Source organism: Rhynchophorus ferrugineus, unplaced genomic scaffold (assembly GCF_030347505.1).
Source record: "Rhynchophorus ferrugineus isolate W39M unplaced genomic scaffold, kcgeb_rfMv2 rfM1, whole genome shotgun sequence".
Classification (NCBI taxonomy): Eukaryota; Metazoa; Arthropoda; class Insecta; order Coleoptera; family Curculionidae; genus Rhynchophorus; species Rhynchophorus ferrugineus.
Genome location: NW_027472580.1, coordinates 15,510,092 through 15,530,046, shown reverse-complemented (window position 1 = coordinate 15,530,046; position 19,955 = coordinate 15,510,092). Strand labels below are relative to the sequence as shown.

Below are 19,955 nucleotides of genomic sequence, written 5' to 3'. Positions count from 1 at the left end.
TTAAGCTTTCACATCCGAAATACTACGGAAACGTTACAAAGCCATTTGTGATTCATGTCAAACGTGTTCATATATTGGCACTGGTTTAAATCACCTCTCCTAATAATTTAGCGATGTCACGAATACTGCAACGAATAATTTAAGGGGTGATAAATATAAATTGCGGGATTGATGATGCGCCGCACTCGTAATGTAAAATTTTAATTTTGCAATGGTTACAATTAACGTGCAATAACATTTGCATATTTGAAACGGTTGTTATTTATAGTCTCGACTTGGATCTGGAATCGATGAATAAATCATCCTTATTTCTGCCGTTAAATTGACGCTTGATTTTTGTATCAATTTCCGATATTAAGTGTTATTTTTATCAACACTATTTTCTCATTTTTATACGGAGATATAAACCAACAAAATATCTTTTTGCTGGTTATTTTAAACATCATAAACTATTAGGTGTCATTTTTATCAATAATATTTCGTAAACTTTTTTTAAAGGTTATATAAAATCAACAACAAAATATTTTTTAGCTGGTTTTGCTAGAGTTCACAATGGTAAATTTATTTTAACCGATTTTGTTTTCGGTTTGATTTAAAAAAAGCCATCATAGATAAAAACATGCCAATATTGATTTCAATGTTTTTGAAGTAGTTTAGTTGCTCTATAAATGATAACTTAAACATTTGTTACTAAATTTTACCAGACTTGTCGGTAATTTATTTCCGTTTTTTTTTCGATAAAAGAAAACATGTATTTATGTAAAATATATATTTTAGTTATACATTGTACAACATTTTTTATTCGAAGTATTGATTTTTTTTTCTTATATTTCTTTATATATACTGTCCTTTATACTAACTAGGCTTTATCTGAACTAGAGCCACTGTTAAAGAAATTGTGTTATCTAGTCCTTGATACCACTCGAACAACCAAAAATGTTAATACACATTGTTTGTATAATTTAAAACAGCGATTCGCAGACCGACGATTAACAGAAATTCAATTTACCTTGAATGCGCGCAGCTAACGATTTAAGTTAGACTTGGATGTAAATAATTACTCCTATACTATTGCATTAATGTATTAATTATTATATTAACAAAAAGTGTATTTAGTGAATGGTTTGTCTAGGTCTTCTTAACTTGACATCTTGAAGGTTAATCTATTATACGAATCTATCTGGAAGCATACTAACATAGTGGGTATACAACACTATTGAGAGGGTAATATTATATTTTTCAAGAATCTTACCCCATGGACGGAATTATGAATGTTTCCAGTAAATACGCATAAATCTGAGAAGTGTTTTCCGTGATAACAAGGATTCAGGGTACAATGCTGGTGGTCAAAATGTCCCAAAGAGGACCCTTTCTGCCATATATATAAATTGACAAGACATGATCAACAATGACTGTTGGTCCATAAAAAAATACCTGTTATTTAACGTGGCCTCGATCAACTTGGAGATTATCTCAGAAGAAAGAAGGATGTCCTAGTCTGCTTACTGGCGTAACTGATATAATTTTCTTTATTTAGTTTCGCACCCTTTCCATTTGGATATTCACAATTAAAAATAATCATGAAAATACATTCACGACTATGCCCTAGCAGAATTCGTAACTTTGACAGTTGCAACACTAGGAAGATCGTGCTGTCGCCTTGACCACTGTGCTCATCAAGTCGCTATCGTCAGCGAGCCACGTCTGGAGTACATTGGGTGCGATAAAGTTTTGTATCCAAATTATTTTAACATTACTTTATCCGGTTTTGTTGAGTGTGTGTGTTGTCATGCTGCAAAATAAACTTATTTGCGTATCGTGGATATTTTTAAACCAACATAGAGTTCAAATTAATAATTTATTATCTTATGCGATAAGTATTAACTGTTTTTTGAGGGTTCAAAAGTTTGTAATATACGACACTAACCTGATCTCGTCAGAGACACAGCATGGGTCATACGACCAAAACGTTTTGACCTTGCATTCCATGCTTGAACTTGCTTTGCCAGGTGATAACCATGATGTCTCTCGATTTGGATTTTTGAAATATATTCTCACTCATTGCTATTCGTTGCAGAAATGAAATTATTTTCTTTCACAATTTGTGAGAATCATTTAACTAACCCATTTTCTCATCTTCCGGATATCCCCTATGACTTTTATTCGTCCACAAATTGCGACTTAGATCACATTCAACTTTTCTACATTTTTCGGTTTTGTGGTTTTGAGTTTGTCTTGGATTTGTATCCAATAATTTCTGTAGTTCCGCATCTTAAAATGTTTTTGGCCAACAAGGACGTTCGTTGTCTTGGACGTTGAAATCACCACATTTAAATTATTGAAACCACATTTCATATGTTGAAAAGGCAAGAACAGTAGATGGACAACACAGTGGCTTGTTGTTTTGATACAGATTGCCGTGTCGTAAAAAAAGAAAATGAAACAATTGCTATAACACCATAACAGTTACAAACTCATATTAAAATACAATTAGTGATTACATAAAAATTACACTATAAATTCGACATAATCGTAACAACTGCAACTTCATTAACGGGGGCTGTATCAGACCTTGTGAATATATTTAATTGCCTTGATAACGATAATATATTTATCGTTTTTCAGCTGCAGATCAAGTGAATGTGTTGTACTGGCAGTACTATATTGACTTCATTACCCATAAACTAGATTTGACTGAACCAGTTTGGTTTTGACCTGAACAAAATTCTAATGTAAATAAAATAATTGAACAAAAATTTTATCAAGTTATTAAACATAAGTTATTTTAACATTATAGTAAATCTAAAAAATCTACAGTTAATTATAAAGCCACGATAGTTTATTAGTTAAAGTTATAACCACTTATCACTCTTGTTTTAAAAAACTTTGCATACGTCTGACAACCGGATGTATTTAATATTAAATACTGTTGTTCAAAATGTTGTGTTACTTCCGGTTATTCTTATTTTATTATATCGAGTCATATTTTATTCTTTAAATTTGTACCAATTATTGTGATTATTTACTGTAGAGACATAAGTTTTGAAAACTCAGTAATTTATTTAACCATTTAATAACACGCTACGGTTTGGCTACAATTTAATAACAGGTGAATTACTGCAAAAACTACCAAGACAGCAATTATAAACCCACCAACTTGATCAATACAGAATTTAGATTAAATCATGTCCCAGCCATTTGGAAAATGGCGGATATTATAATGATCTGGGAATCTGGGAAGTTACCGAATGAAATAAAAGCCTATAGACCTATGTCACTTTTGCCAGTAATATCTAAGGTTTTCGAAAAACTCCTGTTGAAAAGAATAAAACTGATCGTAGAGAGAAAATACCTAATACCAACACAGCAGTTTGGGTTTATAAACAAGCATTCAACAATTTACCAGGCGCACAGAATAACACATGTTATTGAGAGAGCCTGTGAAAGTAAATAAGTATGCTCAGCTATATTCTTAGATGTAGCTCAAGACTTCGATAAGGTTTAGCATGAAGGCCTTGTTCATAAACTACAGAAAATGCTATCAAAATAACACACCGATCTATTAAAATCGTACATTATAACTAGAATGTTTAGAGTCAAATAAGAAGAAGCTTACTCTACAATAAGAGAAGCTAAATGAGGTGCACCACAAGGAAGTGTACTGGGACCAATGTTATATCTACTGTACACTTGTGATATACCACAAATGGAGAATATTAAGATGGCTACATATGCTGATGATACTGCGATTATAGCTGTTGGAGACAATAATGAAGAAGCCTCACGAGAATTACAACAGGCAAGTGACAATATAAATAATTGGACACAAGCGTGGAAAATAAGAATTAATGTAAGTAAATTTGTAAATGTGCAGTTCACCTATAAACAGACCGTACAAGCACCAATAACATTAAATAATACTATCATTCCATATAACAACAACGCTAAATATCTCGGAATGAAACTTGATGCGAAACTTCGCTGGAAGGAACATATAGAGAAGAAAAGGAAAGAACTGGAATTGAAATATAGGAAAATATATCGGCTAATTGGAAGAAAATCATAATTATCAGTACATAATAAATTGCTATTGTATAAGCAAATACTGAAACTTATATGGTCATAGGGAATTCAATTATGAGGATGTTCTGCAAAGAGTGACATAAATAAAATTCGAATTTTTCAGAAAAAAGTCCTGAGAGGTATTGTGGGCGCACCCAAATACTATAGGACTAATTACCTACATGGAGACCTTCAGATACCCTGAATCAGTCAAGAAATCAAGAGAATTGTAAGGGGGTATGAGGAAGGACTCCATTCTCATGAGAATATTGAAGAATTGCAGCTTTTGGATACCAACAGAACAGGACCGGGCGCAAATTAATCAAACTATCTGATCTTGTGTTGTATTGTGTAGTGAGGTGCATATAATAAAAAATACAGCAGTGACATGTATAAAAATTATTTCACCCGAGACTGCGATAGGGCCGATGGGTTCTCCTAGTTATGTACCTAGATTTAAGTTATCATAAAGACTAACTTTAGGTTAAACGGAAACGATTAATAACAATTATATATATATATATATATATATATATATATATATATATATATATATATATATATATATATATATATATATATATATATATGCATACATGTATTACTTCATTTATTATTCTATATTTATATTTATAGCATAAAAGTAAAAATAATATATACATATATTTGATATTTTGAAGTTGTTCAGTATATCAAATAGTATATCAGTTCAGATTATAATAATGTTCAATAGTATAATAATTTGAACTGATCAATACTCTATTGTTTATACAATCTTAATATCTATTAATTACATACAATTTAAAAGTTAGTTGCTGTTGTAGAGATAGTTTCATGTATATATTTTAAATGTATATACTTTAACTATTATTGTGTATCAAATATATTTCTGATCTAATGTAGAAAAAAAAATTAAAAATAAGTTTTAGTAGCAAAATTGGCTTCTCGTATTTGGATCACTGAGTAATCACTAGCATGTATAAATATTAAATTTATAAATATTATTTTTATTTGCGGGTTTGGTGTGGGCAATGGTCAAGGCGGTTTTCCTACTGTTGTGATAGATTTTGAATCCCGCTGGGGCATGTTTGTAAATTTATGTTTGCAATTGTTTATAATCGCTATTGTCTATATGGAAAGAATGTAAAATCTGACAAGGAAAATCATCTCAGTCACGCGAGTAACCAGGCTGTGCCTTACGGGACGATCCAGGATTTATTATTTAATACGGGATGAAACAAGTCAAGATAAACCTTAAGAGATGAGTATTAAATATTAAATATTTTTTATTTAAAATTTTAATTGCTTTGATGTTCTAATAGTATTTAATCTTCAATAATTTTTATATCTATATATAGAAAGCATGTAGGCATGTATCAGGAAATATCTTTGTACCAACTAGAAAAAAAATTTGCAAATAGAAATTAAATTCTTCAAATTACAAATACAAATAAAATATAAATATAGTGCGAAAATGTTTGTATAAAAACGGCTGAAAATTTATACTAGCTTGAATTAAAACAAAATATTACAATTTTAATAAAACAATAAAATGATTGCCCCCTCGGACTGGTTTTTTGGAGAATAATTGGGTATGGTATAGATATGAAATTTATTTAAATAATTTTGATACTTTGCTTTGTGCGGAATTAATGAGTGAATTAAATAATTCCTTTTTATTGTGTGCTCATTAATTCGTAAAATATAAGCGCACCTTTCGATTTCATTAATTTAAGTGCTTTTCGTACTTTATTGTTAATCGATATCATTTCGAGATACTTTATTTTTTACTTGAGGTTATATAGATTAATTCCTTATCTAATATGCGGGATATATAACGTTATATATGACAATGATAAATAATTCAATACAATTAGTATATAAATGGCATTCATTTGTCATAAGGATCACTTCAATGTTTCGTACTTATTTTCATATTGTAAGTGATTTATATTATTATTACGATTATAGTTTAGGTACAGACTAAGTTTTATATTGGCTTTTATATCTATCTGAAGAGTCTTACAAAATGACCAGTATTATAGGATATTAGTCACTGTTCAATCATTGGCCCAAGAATCGATGTCTTTTTCACCGAATGTGGTTAACTGTGGTATTATAATGGTGTCATTATAGTAATTACTTGCTGTACTTAACAGATAACCATAAACATGAGTTAAAATATTTATGTCCTAAAAGTACAAGGGACAGTCAGCAAGATCTAAACATGGAGTAGATGTTGAAAAATGCAGTTTAATAGCTCTAAATATGTCCATATTAATGTTGCGTTACGGAGCAATAAACCCTAATTATATAACTTGACGGATGCCTGGTTCATCAAGCACAATAAACTAACTACTTTGGCATCCATAGCGATGATAGGCTAAATTGGATACATCATGTTACACAAAAAGAATATCATCTCAAAAACAGATCAGGCTCAAAATAAAGCAGCTGTGCGGGTTAGTAAGACCATACTATCAACTTCAAAATCAAAGTGATTGGTATATCAGTCACATGGGTTACAAATTATGGGTTTTATCAAAATATCAAATAATCTAGTAATCTAAGACTGTTGGTAATCTTGTAAAGTACTACGATTAGTTAACAGTGCTTATCGCTACCTAACCCATGAAGAATTGCACGAAGACGTCAAAATAAAATGGATTTTGGGAAGTGATCCAAGAATTATCCTTAAACATGAAATAAGGTTATTAAATGATATCAACGTCGAAAAAACACAGAGATTAGGCAATATGTAGGACATTAGATGATTAGTTTAAGTAGTTTTGTTTTATTGTAATTTGGGAAAAGCATACTGATGTATTTATCTAGTACTAGCTTTCTCTATATATTGATGCAAAATAATAACGCAAATATTTAGTACAAAAGAACAGTAGTAATGAATTAATTTATTACTTAAAATTTTAAATTAGTACAATAGGATTTTAGCAAGTAGTGTAATGTAAAATGTAATTAACAAAATCGCTATCGCTAAACCTCAAACAATTGTATGTTTATATAATATTCTACAACTTAACCTACATATTTTATATTCTAAAGAAATATAAATAATTAAAGGCCTTATATTGATTATATCAATAAATTATTTTATCATAAAATGTTACCAATTCCACTGGTTCCCTAACCTCCGTTAGTTCTTACTGTGGAATGCATTAGACAGAGTAATTCTCGACTGTGAAATACATAAAAAATATTTGAGAGATTTGTGAATGCGTAGCTCAGTTTTGTTCTCAAACTCACGTCAAAGAGGAATACCAACAAAGAAGTAATGGCTTATATTTTGCAGTTTTTCTGCGATAATCTTATGACTTGAATAAGTTTTAATCGTCTTACCATGTAACATAATATTGCCATTTCGTTTTCTCTCAATGGCCGGTTTAAAAACATAACTAAGCATAACTTGAGTACGTTAGCCTGCTAAAAGTAAACTGTTGAAAAGGTTCTAAAAAGTTTACATCTTCTTGATGAGTTTATTAATGTCCTTGGTCCGGCAGCACCTCCAAATACGCGTCTTCAAATGTTTTTACTGTTTTGTGTCGTAATCACCTGTTTTAAATCTGTGGAACCATTGTCGGCATATCATTTCAGTCATATATATCACTATGTATGTCTATTATCGATCTATTTGAATGAAAACTTTACTTGAAGGTAATTATTATTATATTATTTATTTATTATTTTAAATGCCCATCAGCCTCTTGAGCTATTTAGGACCGAGTTACAATGTACTTTTTATATAAAGTATACAAATGAAGACATTTAAGTTAAAGTAAATTATACAAATTGCAATAGAAAAGAATCACAGGAGCTGTACCAATCACGGGGTCGCCAAAAAGTTGATAAGCATGTCCTAGTGCTTGGGTTGTACTAGTTGCTGCAATGACCTTGGCATCCCGAGTTGCTATCTTAGTATTTCAAGCATTCAACAGTCCAGAAGGATGTGCTTGATGCTCTGTTGTATCTGACATTGATCACTTAGTGGAGGGTCTCTTCCTTCTAACAAATGCTCATGAGTTAGTCTGCAATGTCCTATACGCATGCCCAGTTGGAACCTGCTAAAGTTATTAATATTAGGAGATTGATGAAGGACCCTCTTGATCTCCCGCAACATTTAATTTTCCATAAGGAGATAACAATATAGTTGATCCAGTTCTTTGTATATAGTCCCTATGTGTGTTTTAGCATCTTCCCTACTAAATAGAACGTTTAATTTAATTTAATCTTCCTTTCTGCTCGCCAGATAATCAGCTCTTTCGTTACCGGATATTCCCCTGTGAGAGGGAACCCATAGATAATTTATTCTTAATTCCCTCGTCTCCAGTGCTGTATGTAGCTCTCTGATAGCTTTAACTAGAGGGTGGACTATTCAAAGAACTCATTGAGTCCGATATTATAAATGTCGATGCGCCTAGTAATTGGCCAAAAGCTCCGCACAAAAATGCTAGTAATAGTAGGAAGCCAAAAGTGCTCCTCTAATAAACTCTAACAGAACCATCCGTGTAAATGGTGAGGTGATTTGGGTAATTCTCCTTAAGTGTCTGGGCGAAGAGCTGTTTTACTATGGAGTAACTAACTGTTTACTATAGCTAATATATTCTTTATTTAATGTAATTATTGTTATTCATTTCTTACCGAATATTTTAATTTTAAATCTTCTGCGGTCATTGCAGACTTTTAATCTCTATAAGCTGTACTGAAGACTCTCTGCTTATATCATTATTTGAATGCCATTGTAACGAACACAATTTCTTAGGGAATTTTATTGCGGTTATTAAGACAGAATTATTGTTGAAAATTGAAAAGTGACGTGTAAAAAAATTATTTGAAATCTTTTTTTAGATCATTATTTAACATGGTATTCAGACCAGACTGAGATTTTTTCTACAATATTATTGTAGAAGTAGTAATGATTTTAAAAATATAGGAGTAGGCGTAGACTCTGACACATAAAAGTTTTGTATGGTTGAACCTTTCAGTACATTCTCTGACGACTAAACAACATGTCAAGAGCTGATGATTTTTTATAGATGAAGTATATTAGGTGTGAATTCCAAGAGAATTTGATGAATTTCAGCAGCAGTTTACTTTAAATTCAACAAAAAATATAATCTAAAAATATAGTTTCCCATAATGATGATTTATTTATAAGTATTAAAGTATTATTTTAATTATAAGAATTAAGTATTTATATATTTTAAAGTATTTCATATGGTAAGTCATATCATAAAATCGATCATGAATTAGTACAATCAAAATAGTGGATTTTTCGAGATGAACTTTCCCAAAAACGGCCAAGCCGGCTTGGTTGGCGCAATGGTAAAGGCAACAGGGTGGTCCACCTAGTGTTGCGATGGTTCGGGTTCGAATCCTGCTGGGGCATGGTCATAAACTTATGTTCGTGATTGTTTAATATTTGTGATTGTCCTTAAGCAAGAGTGCAAAATCCGACAAGGAAAATGATCCCAGTCACGCCAGTAAGCAGGCCGGGTAAGACCGGATGTCTTCGGGTATGATAGATAAACCCTTAGTTGGTAAAAGGAGATTTTAAAATATATCAAACAAAAAGAAACGGCCAAATTTTGTTTTTTGTTCGGATCTTTTTGGGGTGCAGGCGGATTCATACCGATTATCTTGAAAGCGCAATATTTTTCGGAGCATTTAGAGAGACCTGATATTACGCACACGTATGTCGCCATAGGAAGTAAACCATAAATTGGGCTACAAACTGATACTCCATCCAGTATATTACCCAGAGTCAACCCTCTGCAACTATTCCTTTTTTTTAAACCTGGATAAATGGTGATTAAAGATTTGGATCGAAGGTAGAGATCAACGATGACACAGAGAGGGACAAACGCCTATTTTGAAAAAACTTATAATCTGAAAGATATAATTAATTGAAAAAACCAAATGTGTTGGGTTAAAGGGAGATCATCTTAAGAAAGAAAACGATTTTTTTTCTTTTACACCAAAAGTCTTTATAAAATTGTCCTCGTAACTTACCTATTTTAATTTAATTACTATTTGATTACTTAAGTTCGATTGTAGATTAACAAAATGCAAGAAAATCTATAATGAATTACGTTTTCTAGGAGAGGCTTTAGTGACCATCTTATTCCATTAAAGATGTATAGACGTATTTACCATGTCAGTAATGACCATTAGCTTAATTAGATGGTAAATGCTTGTTTGACAACCGCATATGGATTTATATGTTCGGTAGTGAAATGCTGCACCAATTTTAAACCCATTGTACTAATTGTATAAATTTAATTAATTCGGTTTGCTAGTAAAATAGTTTTCCGTAAGAACTTAAATGCAGTGATATATAATGTTTATCAAGCTTTCTCCGTAATTTATTTTATTATATATATTTGTTTTATTATATATATATATATATATATATATATATATATATATATATATATATAACTAATAAAGAAATTTTTACGTCATGTTATTACTTTCAAATATCACATTATTATTAGCAAGATTTTAGATATCAAATGCAAACGGTTTACTTATTTTAACAAATTTATTTTGTTCCAAGGCATTTGATATATTTATTTTTCCTCGCATTTTCTCAAGTCTGTAAAACTGATTTTCAAAATCTTGCTCTGTTCAATTTTTGTCCCCACAGTCGTCCAAAAATGATACGCAAATTTTAGTATCAGGAATCAGTCAAAGGCTCAATAGAGCTAAGTCAGACTAATTGGGTGAATGCAAAATTAGCTAAGAATCAACATTTTATCAAAAAATGTGTTATTGAGATGAAATCAGAGTAATAGACCTATAACTTCGGCTTCTTGTCACTAATTTCTTAAACTAAATGATGCACATTGCTGCAATAAAATTACTTTTTGACAATTTGGCGACTCATAATGAATAACACCACAACAAATGAAAGAAAGTGTCAAAATATTCTGGATTTTGGATATACTTTTTGAATGGTACACTTCTCAAATCGTATGCATAAATTTATGTCATGATTTATTTTGGTGCAATGGCCGTTTTATTTTAGACACTTACTACACCACGCACCAAGTTGATCCCACCATATTCACAACAGCAGCTGGTAGCATGTAAAAATATGCCATCAACGTTGTTACAATTTAATTTATACGTTAGCTAATTTCTGTAATATAATATTAATTTGTAAAATTTTTAGTTTTATTATATTATCGACGAGAAATTGTTTGTATTGTAACTTCTAATTAACTCTGGGTCGGAAAGTTCTTGGTAAGTTTATTTATTGTTTTGTTCTTATTTTTAACTTCTTAATTGAAAAATTACTTGTTGGTTTGAATCTTTGGAATCACTTCGTGTACTTTTCGCCATATAACTCTAGTAAGGTTTCTCACACTTCAGCTTAAATGGCGCCTGTTGGATTCAATATTAGCCATGTTTACTCATTTAAATGTACAAAAGATGAACAAAATAATACCAACCCCTAACATATATACAATATACATTCATTGATAAAGTATTACACCATTTTCCCAATAAACAGCTGAATTTCTTCTCAGAATATATTCGTAGAATGTCTGAATAGTTTTTAACAGAATGTTGTTGTCATTTTATTGCGATGCTGAAGACAAAATCTACTCCTCAGTCTCTATTCTACAACTCTTCCTGATGTTTTAATTATAATGAAGTCTAGCAATTTTGTTGGCTATGGCTTGATAATATTCTGATGCTTCGTACACCAAGATTTATTGTTTTTTGGCTTAGTGTATAGGTACATTATCTCTTTGGAATATGGTAGTGTTTGGCTATTTTGTGCTCGTCAGAATAAAAACAACGACTTATAATATATTATTTAAGGTAAATATAATGGATATAGCCCCACTTCACAACATCGGAAAAGCTAGATGTATGTAATAACAGACTTGATGTCATTCTAATAAAAAATAATTGTGATTTTGTCGATGTTAACACTTTAAAACATTAAAGGTGTTTTATTTTAATAATGTAGTTGTAATGTAGTAATGTAAAACAAACTTGAAACTATTTTGTTCAATGTTTTCATTACTGCTGAAAAGCGAAAAATGCCTTTTTGGACAACAAATTTCAATGAGCAGAAGTGAATCTTTCAACAGATCTAGTTACTGGTGGTACGGTATAAAAAGTATATACAAATGTCAGTTAAAATCCTATCTAGCTAGCGAATATCAAATAAGGGGAAAGCCGGCATATTTGCTGACTATTTGAGTACTGTGGAAATAACCATTTTGTGTTGAAGAGCGTGCATCCTAAAGGGGCTATGGGATAAATAACGACTTTCAGGGAAGGATTCCCAGGCTACGATTTCATCGACGCCACTTTCTTCGAAAATGTACCACAAAAGAGAATCATAATTCTAGCCAAATATTCAATGTAAGCTCTACTCTTGAACATTTCTTCGTACAATGGAAATGGTGTCGAAACCAGACAAATCACCATAGGAAAAATGTCTTATAGTCCTATGATCGTCTTACCAGTAAATGGTAAAATAATGGAAAATCTCTTTCGAAATAAAATGAAGGAGCACCTAAAAAAATATAATCCAAAGTCACCAATTTGGATTCCGTCAGCAGAGAATCATGGAGCTGTGGAACAAGTTCACCGAATTGTAGGCTTCAACAGTAGATGCCTGGAAAATGGACCGTATTGCTCTGCTGACTTTTTGGGCATAAGTGAAGCATTTGAGAAAATCTGTCATGATGGACCATCATATAAAATAAAAAGCCGCTTCCACTTTCGTTATCACATACTCTCATCCTAACTCAACAGGAGCTTCGTGATCAAACATAATGCTAATATTGTGCTTTGTACGAAATACTCTCGGGTGTCTCAGAAGACGCTGTGAATCTTCCAGCTAGTGAGAGCACAATGACTACCTCTTACGCTGAAAACACTGTCGTCCTTTTAGTGCATTCTGGCCCAAAAAATTCGTTATTACTGCAATGCCATTTGAATTAAAACGATAATTGGTTTAACCAATGGAGAACAAAGGCAAACCAAATCAAATTGTCCCTTAGACTCTGAGAAAGAAAACCTATGCGTCGGTAAAATTATACAATTAAAATATCTCGCAGGAAGAATATGTAAAATATTTGGGCCTTTATTTGGGTCATAGAGTAAATGGAGATCTAGATCAAACTGAAATATCTCCACAGCCTGTAATGGTTAACGGATCATCACGCCCATGTAAGTATTCAGAATAAAATTATGGTATATAAATCCATCACCAAGTCAAACTGGATATATGGCATTTAATTATGGGACATAGAAGAAAACAGCAATAGACAAATATTATGAATGTTGGAGGGCAAAGCTTTAAGGAAAATGCTCGACATTCCTCAAAGCATGAGTAACAATTGTATGTGTCCGAATCTCGGTTTGCGAAGAATAAATCAGAAAGTAATAAATTATAGCGAAAAGCATCAAAGGAAGTTTGCACAGCATCAAAACGAGCTTAAAGACAAGTTAGCTCAAGAGACAAGTCTACAGTGAACAGTCTAGTAGGTGGAAAAGAGAAGGAAATCTAACGAAAATAAATTAACTCGACTTTTAAATATCCGGTGGTCTCGCCGTTTTTTGATCACAGAAGCAGGCTATTCTTGTGACTAAGTAAAAATGAAATAATGTACTTACTTGTCCGGTATCCTTGTTAAATTTGTATAATCTAAGTCCGGGATTGTTTGGTCCCATGTGATTCCTCTTCGGGGTGATAGATGGCGCTATCATAGCCCAAGATATCGCTTTACCTGCGTAAAACAAGAAACAAATTAAAGTGCCATAACATTCGCAAAACCTACTCCGTACCTTTGTTATCCATCATGATTCTGAACGTGTCCGAATGTAAATGGCCGAAAAACTGACCGACAATTATATCTGAATAGTTGCGAACAACTTCCAGGTATTTTTTGTTATGATAATCGGTGAAAGCACCATGAGCCGACTGAAAGAGACCCTTTTGTCGCTCGTCCCATCCTGGCGGTACGTGTCCCACTAAATAAACCTATAACAATAAAAAAACGAAAAAAAAAGACCATAAAAGAAAACAGTCGAGGGAATTGCTGTAGGCTGTATAAGCATAAAAACGCTATTCTCGAATGGGTCTGGGGTAAATTAAATATTTAAATTATACGTATGTGGCTTTATGGTGTGGTTTTTTTTAGTTGAAATTGTTATGGTAAATTTAGAATGCAGTTTTTGTATAATTATTTGACTAATATAATGGATATATTTATTATTAAACCAATTTAAAAAAAATTAATTACTATTAATAATTACTGGCCTGAACTGTGAATAATCTAACTAAGATCGATGTAACTAGTTCACCAAAACACAGTATCCAATTTGACAGATATAAACAGATTCTGAAACTCTGGGAAATCGATTTATTATGCATACACATTGGGAGTGGAGACTGATTAAAAGTAAGGGGAGATAATTGTTAAAAGTTAATCAGGTTTATATAGTTAATTCAAAACAGCAGTGCATCCACGTGACCTGTCAAAACGTCGCAATGTTGCCGCAGCGACTCTGACTTTTAGTACATTTTGGATCACATATAAGAACATTCTTATCTAAATAAACTAATGAAACAGAAATATTATGTATTATAATTTATTTTAACATTATAGCACATCTAATGCATATATTATCAAAGAATTTAAAACTGCAATTAATTATACAGCTACAATAATTTATTGATTAAAGTTGTATTATTATATTTACATTGAACTTTTTTTTCACTAGTATAGGTAGAGTTCTAGGCGCGTTTTTTATGTAGTTGTATCCGCCGAAGGATTAATCCACCTAATAAACAATTGTATATCTCTGCCGGCTTAGTGGCGCAGTGGTAAAGGCGATGGGACGGTCCTCCTACTGTTGCGTTAGCCGCGGATTCGAATCCTGCTGGGGCATGGTCGTAAATTTATGTTTGTGATTGCTTAAAATTTGTGAATGTTCTAGGCAAGAGTGTAAAATCCGACAAGGATAATGATCCCTGTCACGCCAGTAACAAGGCTGGGTAAGACTGGATGTCTTTTGGGATGATTTCTAAAGTTGGTCACTCACCAGTTGGTAGGCTGGTGCTGAGGACCGTAGTTCGGGGCCCACATTAACATGAACTTTAGGCCCAGTTCAGATACACCCATAGTTGATAAATGTTTTATGCTTAGATCTTGTTTCCCTGGATGCAATGTTTCCTTGTAAATAATTGTTTTATATTATGTTTCGATTGAAGAAACTACTTACTATTTTTATACTATTCGTATATTTGATCTGTGAAACATGAAGCCGATTTTAATTCGTCACCTGTTTCGCATAAACATGGTTTCTTTTTGGTACTAAATATATCAGTTTTTTTTTGAGATATTGTAGTGACCGTGACAGTATTAATATTCAGTGCAACTGCAACGCGCAAAAAATATTTTCAATAAAAACCGCGGCGATTTAAAATTTATTCAAACAAGGTTTGCCGGTTTATAACCCGTAATTATAAAGTTATGAAGAATTTTGCAGACGTTTGATAAACGGACAACTTTTGCAGGCGCATTCGGTTACAACTTCGAACTTCTTTGACTGCATTCTATCTCTTTTTAAATAGAATAAAATGAGAAAAAAAATCAACGAATTTACAACTTTTGACAGACACATATTAGTCACGTGTGTTATTGCTGTTTTGAATTGACTATATGTATGGGAGTTACAGATTTGTTCGGCAACTCAAATCAAGTCAAGCAGCTCATAGGATTGCATACATTGAAATAAACGTAAATGCGTAAACCCTCTTTTGTAACATTTATGGCAAAATGGGTGCCATAGTGCTGTTATAGCGGACAATTGACTCCCTTGTCGGGTTAGTATAATGTGTGTCATAGCACATATAGGTTACGGGTCGGGTCGTGGTTGGGAGTCGGGTCTGGACTCGCACATTGAATGGGAATTGACCATGGAATGGGGCATTGAAAAGTCCCCGGCCTGACATATAGACGGCGCTTCTAGAATTATATCCATTAGTTAGCCCTAACCGTATAAATTTGACAGCTGTCGGATCATTAGTTTGTGAATTATAACATTTTGAGTGAAGCAACTTTTGTAATTGTGACAAAAAATGGATGAAAATGAATTTCAAGTGTTGATATTATATTGCTTTTTGAAGGGAAAACACACAGTTGAAGCAAAAACTTGACGTGTACATCATATCATTCACGAATATTTCGGTATGAGAAAGCTGTGTGCAGCAGAAAGCTGGCTTTCGGAGAAAAACAACGACGTGTTGATGATTCGGAGCACTGTTTGAAGATGATCAAGCATAATAAACCCTAGTTTTAGAGTCGATATGTGACAATAGATGAAACATGGCTCATTATTTCACTCCGAAGTCCAATCGACAGTCATCCGAGTGGACTGCACACGATGAACCCGCTCCAAAGCGTGGGAAAAAGTCACAGTCGGCTGGCAATGAACGCATGGTATAATTTTCATTGACTACCTTGAAAAATGACTATTACATAGCCTTATTGGAATGTTTGAATAACGAAGTCGCCGAGAAACGGCCGCATTTGAAGAAAAAGAAAGTGCTACTTCATCAAGACAATGCACCATGTCACAAGCCAATGAAAACGATATCAGTAATCCATGAATTGGGCTTCGACCTGCTTCCTCATCCACCGTTTTCTCCAAATCTGGCTCCCAGCAACTATTTCCTGTTGTCAGATCTCAATAGAATGCTCGCAGGGAAGAAATTTTCGTTCGAAAGATCGGAAGGACCATTCGTACTACAAAAATTGTATCGAAAAGTAGGAGGGTCGCTATAATCAGTGTATCACCCTCGAAAGGAATTATGTTGAATAAAAAATTTAATTTTATCAAAAAAAAAGGGTTTCACCATGGTAGGCCGGGGACTGTTTAATTGATCTGTTACCTTGCCTAGTTTCCCTGGTTTCCTAGTTCCGCTAACTGTGGCAGTGTGACTACTCGCCTCCCTTTACAGCCGGGCGGAGTTTATAATCATGATCGTTTATCGAGGTTATTCATCATGATCATGATGATGAATCAAGATTTGTTGTTACTTTGCTTTATTCTAATACAATTTTAGAATTACGCAATATAAAAAGTACGCTGACCGTCATATATAAAGGCAAATAAAGCACTGTTTGAGGACAATCCCCAAAACGTTCCCATATACGTGTTCGGTAATAAAATTCCATGTGTATATTATGTGTTCGGTTGTATCCAGGCCTGTTAAAATCCGAAATGTCGAAAATAAATTGGAGACGGGTCCGCGAGTTCACCGCTGTGAACGCTCTCGCCTGCCGTACAATTAGCCTGATAATTATTTGTCGTTTTCGAATTTCAAAGGCCAAAGGACAATAATTATTTCAGAATTTGACGGTTGTTTTCGGTAACGATTTATCGGAGAAATCGACGAGCGTTCTAATAAAAATATATTAATTGGCTGGGAAAAAATTATGGGCTACCAAATTTCAATTAACAATTTAAATTAATTTCCGGAAAAAAATTGGCTTTGAAAAAAATGTATTTGCATATAGAATAAACTAGATATTCACGTATTCATTTTTATTTTATTTATGTATTATTATTAGCCATTTTTCCAACTTACAGTTTGTCTCTACACTGATTTGAAGGGGGAAATAGCGTAGAGGCTTCGAAATATTCGATTTTTCAGTTTCATAAATCGATAATACTTATTCAGGAATATACCCTGAACATTTCAAATATATTCTAATACCATAATATGTAAAATTCCAATTCATTTAATAGTTGTAAGCGTTTTAATAAGTGTCCTCCAGTCTAAAGGGTTTAGAGCGTGACGTTTTAGGGAGTGATCTTGAAAATATTCTTTGCTTCTTTTAGCAATAGAGATTTTGGATATAAATGTACAAAAGGATTAGTGGCCTACTAAGTGTATTTACATTTTAAAATCACTTCTAATCTAATTTTCATAGCGTGCGCTTCATTTACAAAAATAATGTCTTAGTATCCGAAAAACAAAGTTGTTCAAGCCTTATTAATAGAATCATTTCAGGGAAATTGATATACAAATCGGCAGCCAAATAACTGTAGTGAAAATGAAGTAATAAAAGAAAAAGTGAAAGAACAAGTAGAAGATAAGGAAATTAAAGAAAAGAAAACAGGAAAGAAAATTAAGAAAATGCAGTTTTATTGAAAGATAATTTACTCGATAGATATTTAGGCGGTTATACTCAAAATGCAAATGAAAGCTGCAATTCAACAGATTGGCGGTTGGCTCCAAAACATTTGCATTCTAGTTTAAAAATCATCGAGATCTCGGCATATTTATCTCGTGCTTATTTAATGAAGGATCTTCCAGTATTCTAACCATTTTGAATGAGTTTAGTTTTACCACTGGAAGCAGAAGCTTTAATTAAGAAGTTTACAATCGATGCATAATCCAGCTGAATCGACGTAGCTCTCTATGCATCAAAGAAGCTTTAAAAGTTCGAAAAGAACAGCAATGAATCAAAAATTCCATCTATGAAGCTGATGAGAGACCGCAATATGATACCGGGATAGCCGATTAATTATAAAGCAGTTTAAATTAATTAATTACTGCCATAAACTTACCTCTACTGCCACTCTAAATTTCAAATTTGTGTTTGTCGAAAATATGTTTTTCTAATTTGTGTACATTCAGCTCTTAGAATTCCTAAATAATCGTTATGAAATTTTATAAACATCATATATACCTAAAAAAATTAATATTGTTTTGAAAAATTGACAATTATGAATAATCATAAACATACATTTACAACCATATCCCAGCAGGATTCACGACCATTGCAACAGTAGGAGGGTCATACTGTTGCTTAAGAATAAATACAAATATTTGAGCATTACTCGTTATTTGCGAAATTTACGCTGTAAGCACAATATATTTGGCATTTATGTTATGACGTAAATTATAATTATTTATTATTAAAATAGAATATTTTCATCTTCAGTCCAGAGAAGCTCTAGTCAGTAAAAATAATATATAGAATCGCGCTGAATCAATGTTGAAGCTTATAAAGAGCTCAAAAATAAGTAGGCCATCTGCAGGATATATATAGCCACAGAGAAATCAAGAGGGTAAGAAGGAAGAACGTAAAACAGGAGAATTTATTAGAAGAGGATATGGCCAAAATTGAAATATTAATTATCTACATTTGTACCAAAACCTGAAGTTTTTATTAAATTTCTGAAGAAATATTCGTAAAAATGGAGCATAGATTTTAATATAATTCTAAAATATTGTTTTTGGGGTTTATTTAAAACTTATTATAGTGGAACCAAATATTGTTACATAAAACAAAGTCCATCTGCAGAACATATCTAGAAACACAGAAACCAAGGCTTAGCGCCTTGGCAGAAGAAGGCAGAAGGTAAAACATGAGAATTTACTAGGACAGGATATGGCCAAAATTGAAATATTAATTATCTACATATCTACCAAAACCTGAAGTTTTTATTAAATATTTGAAGAAATAATCGTAAAAAGCGAGCATAATTTTTTTTATATATTTTAAAATGTCCTTTTATCAACTATGGGTTTATATGGATTGGACCTGCAGTTTAACGTGGGGTCCGAACCACGGTCCTCGGCATTAAAACCTACCGACTGGCGAGTGACCAACTTTAGAAATCATCCCAGAAGACATCCGGTCTTACCCAGCCTGGTTACTGGCGTAACTGGGATCATTTTCTTGTAGGATTTTACACTCTTGCCCAGAACATTCACAAATTTTAAAAAATAACAAACATAAATTTACGACCATGCCCCAGCAGGATTCGAACCCGCGGCTATCGAAACAGTAGGAGGACTGTCCCATCGGCTTTACCACTGGGTCACC

The 19,955-nt window shown here is 32.6% G+C and overlaps 1 protein-coding gene across 1 annotated transcript in view; it reads right to left on the bottom strand.

Moving 5' to 3' along the window:
- LOC143195241 (cyclic GMP-AMP phosphodiesterase SMPDL3A) overlaps positions 1 to 19,955 on the bottom strand; it is a 232,734-nt gene that overhangs the window by 13,998 nt on the left and 198,781 nt on the right. The window contains exons 6-7 of the mRNA XM_076402233.1: positions 13,894 to 14,089; positions 13,723 to 13,835 (exon numbers count right to left, since the gene is read on the bottom strand). Coding sequence (XP_076258348.1) covers positions 13,723 to 13,835; positions 13,894 to 14,089 — 309 coding nt within the window. The remainder of the gene's footprint in view (positions 1 to 13,722; positions 13,836 to 13,893; positions 14,090 to 19,955) is intronic.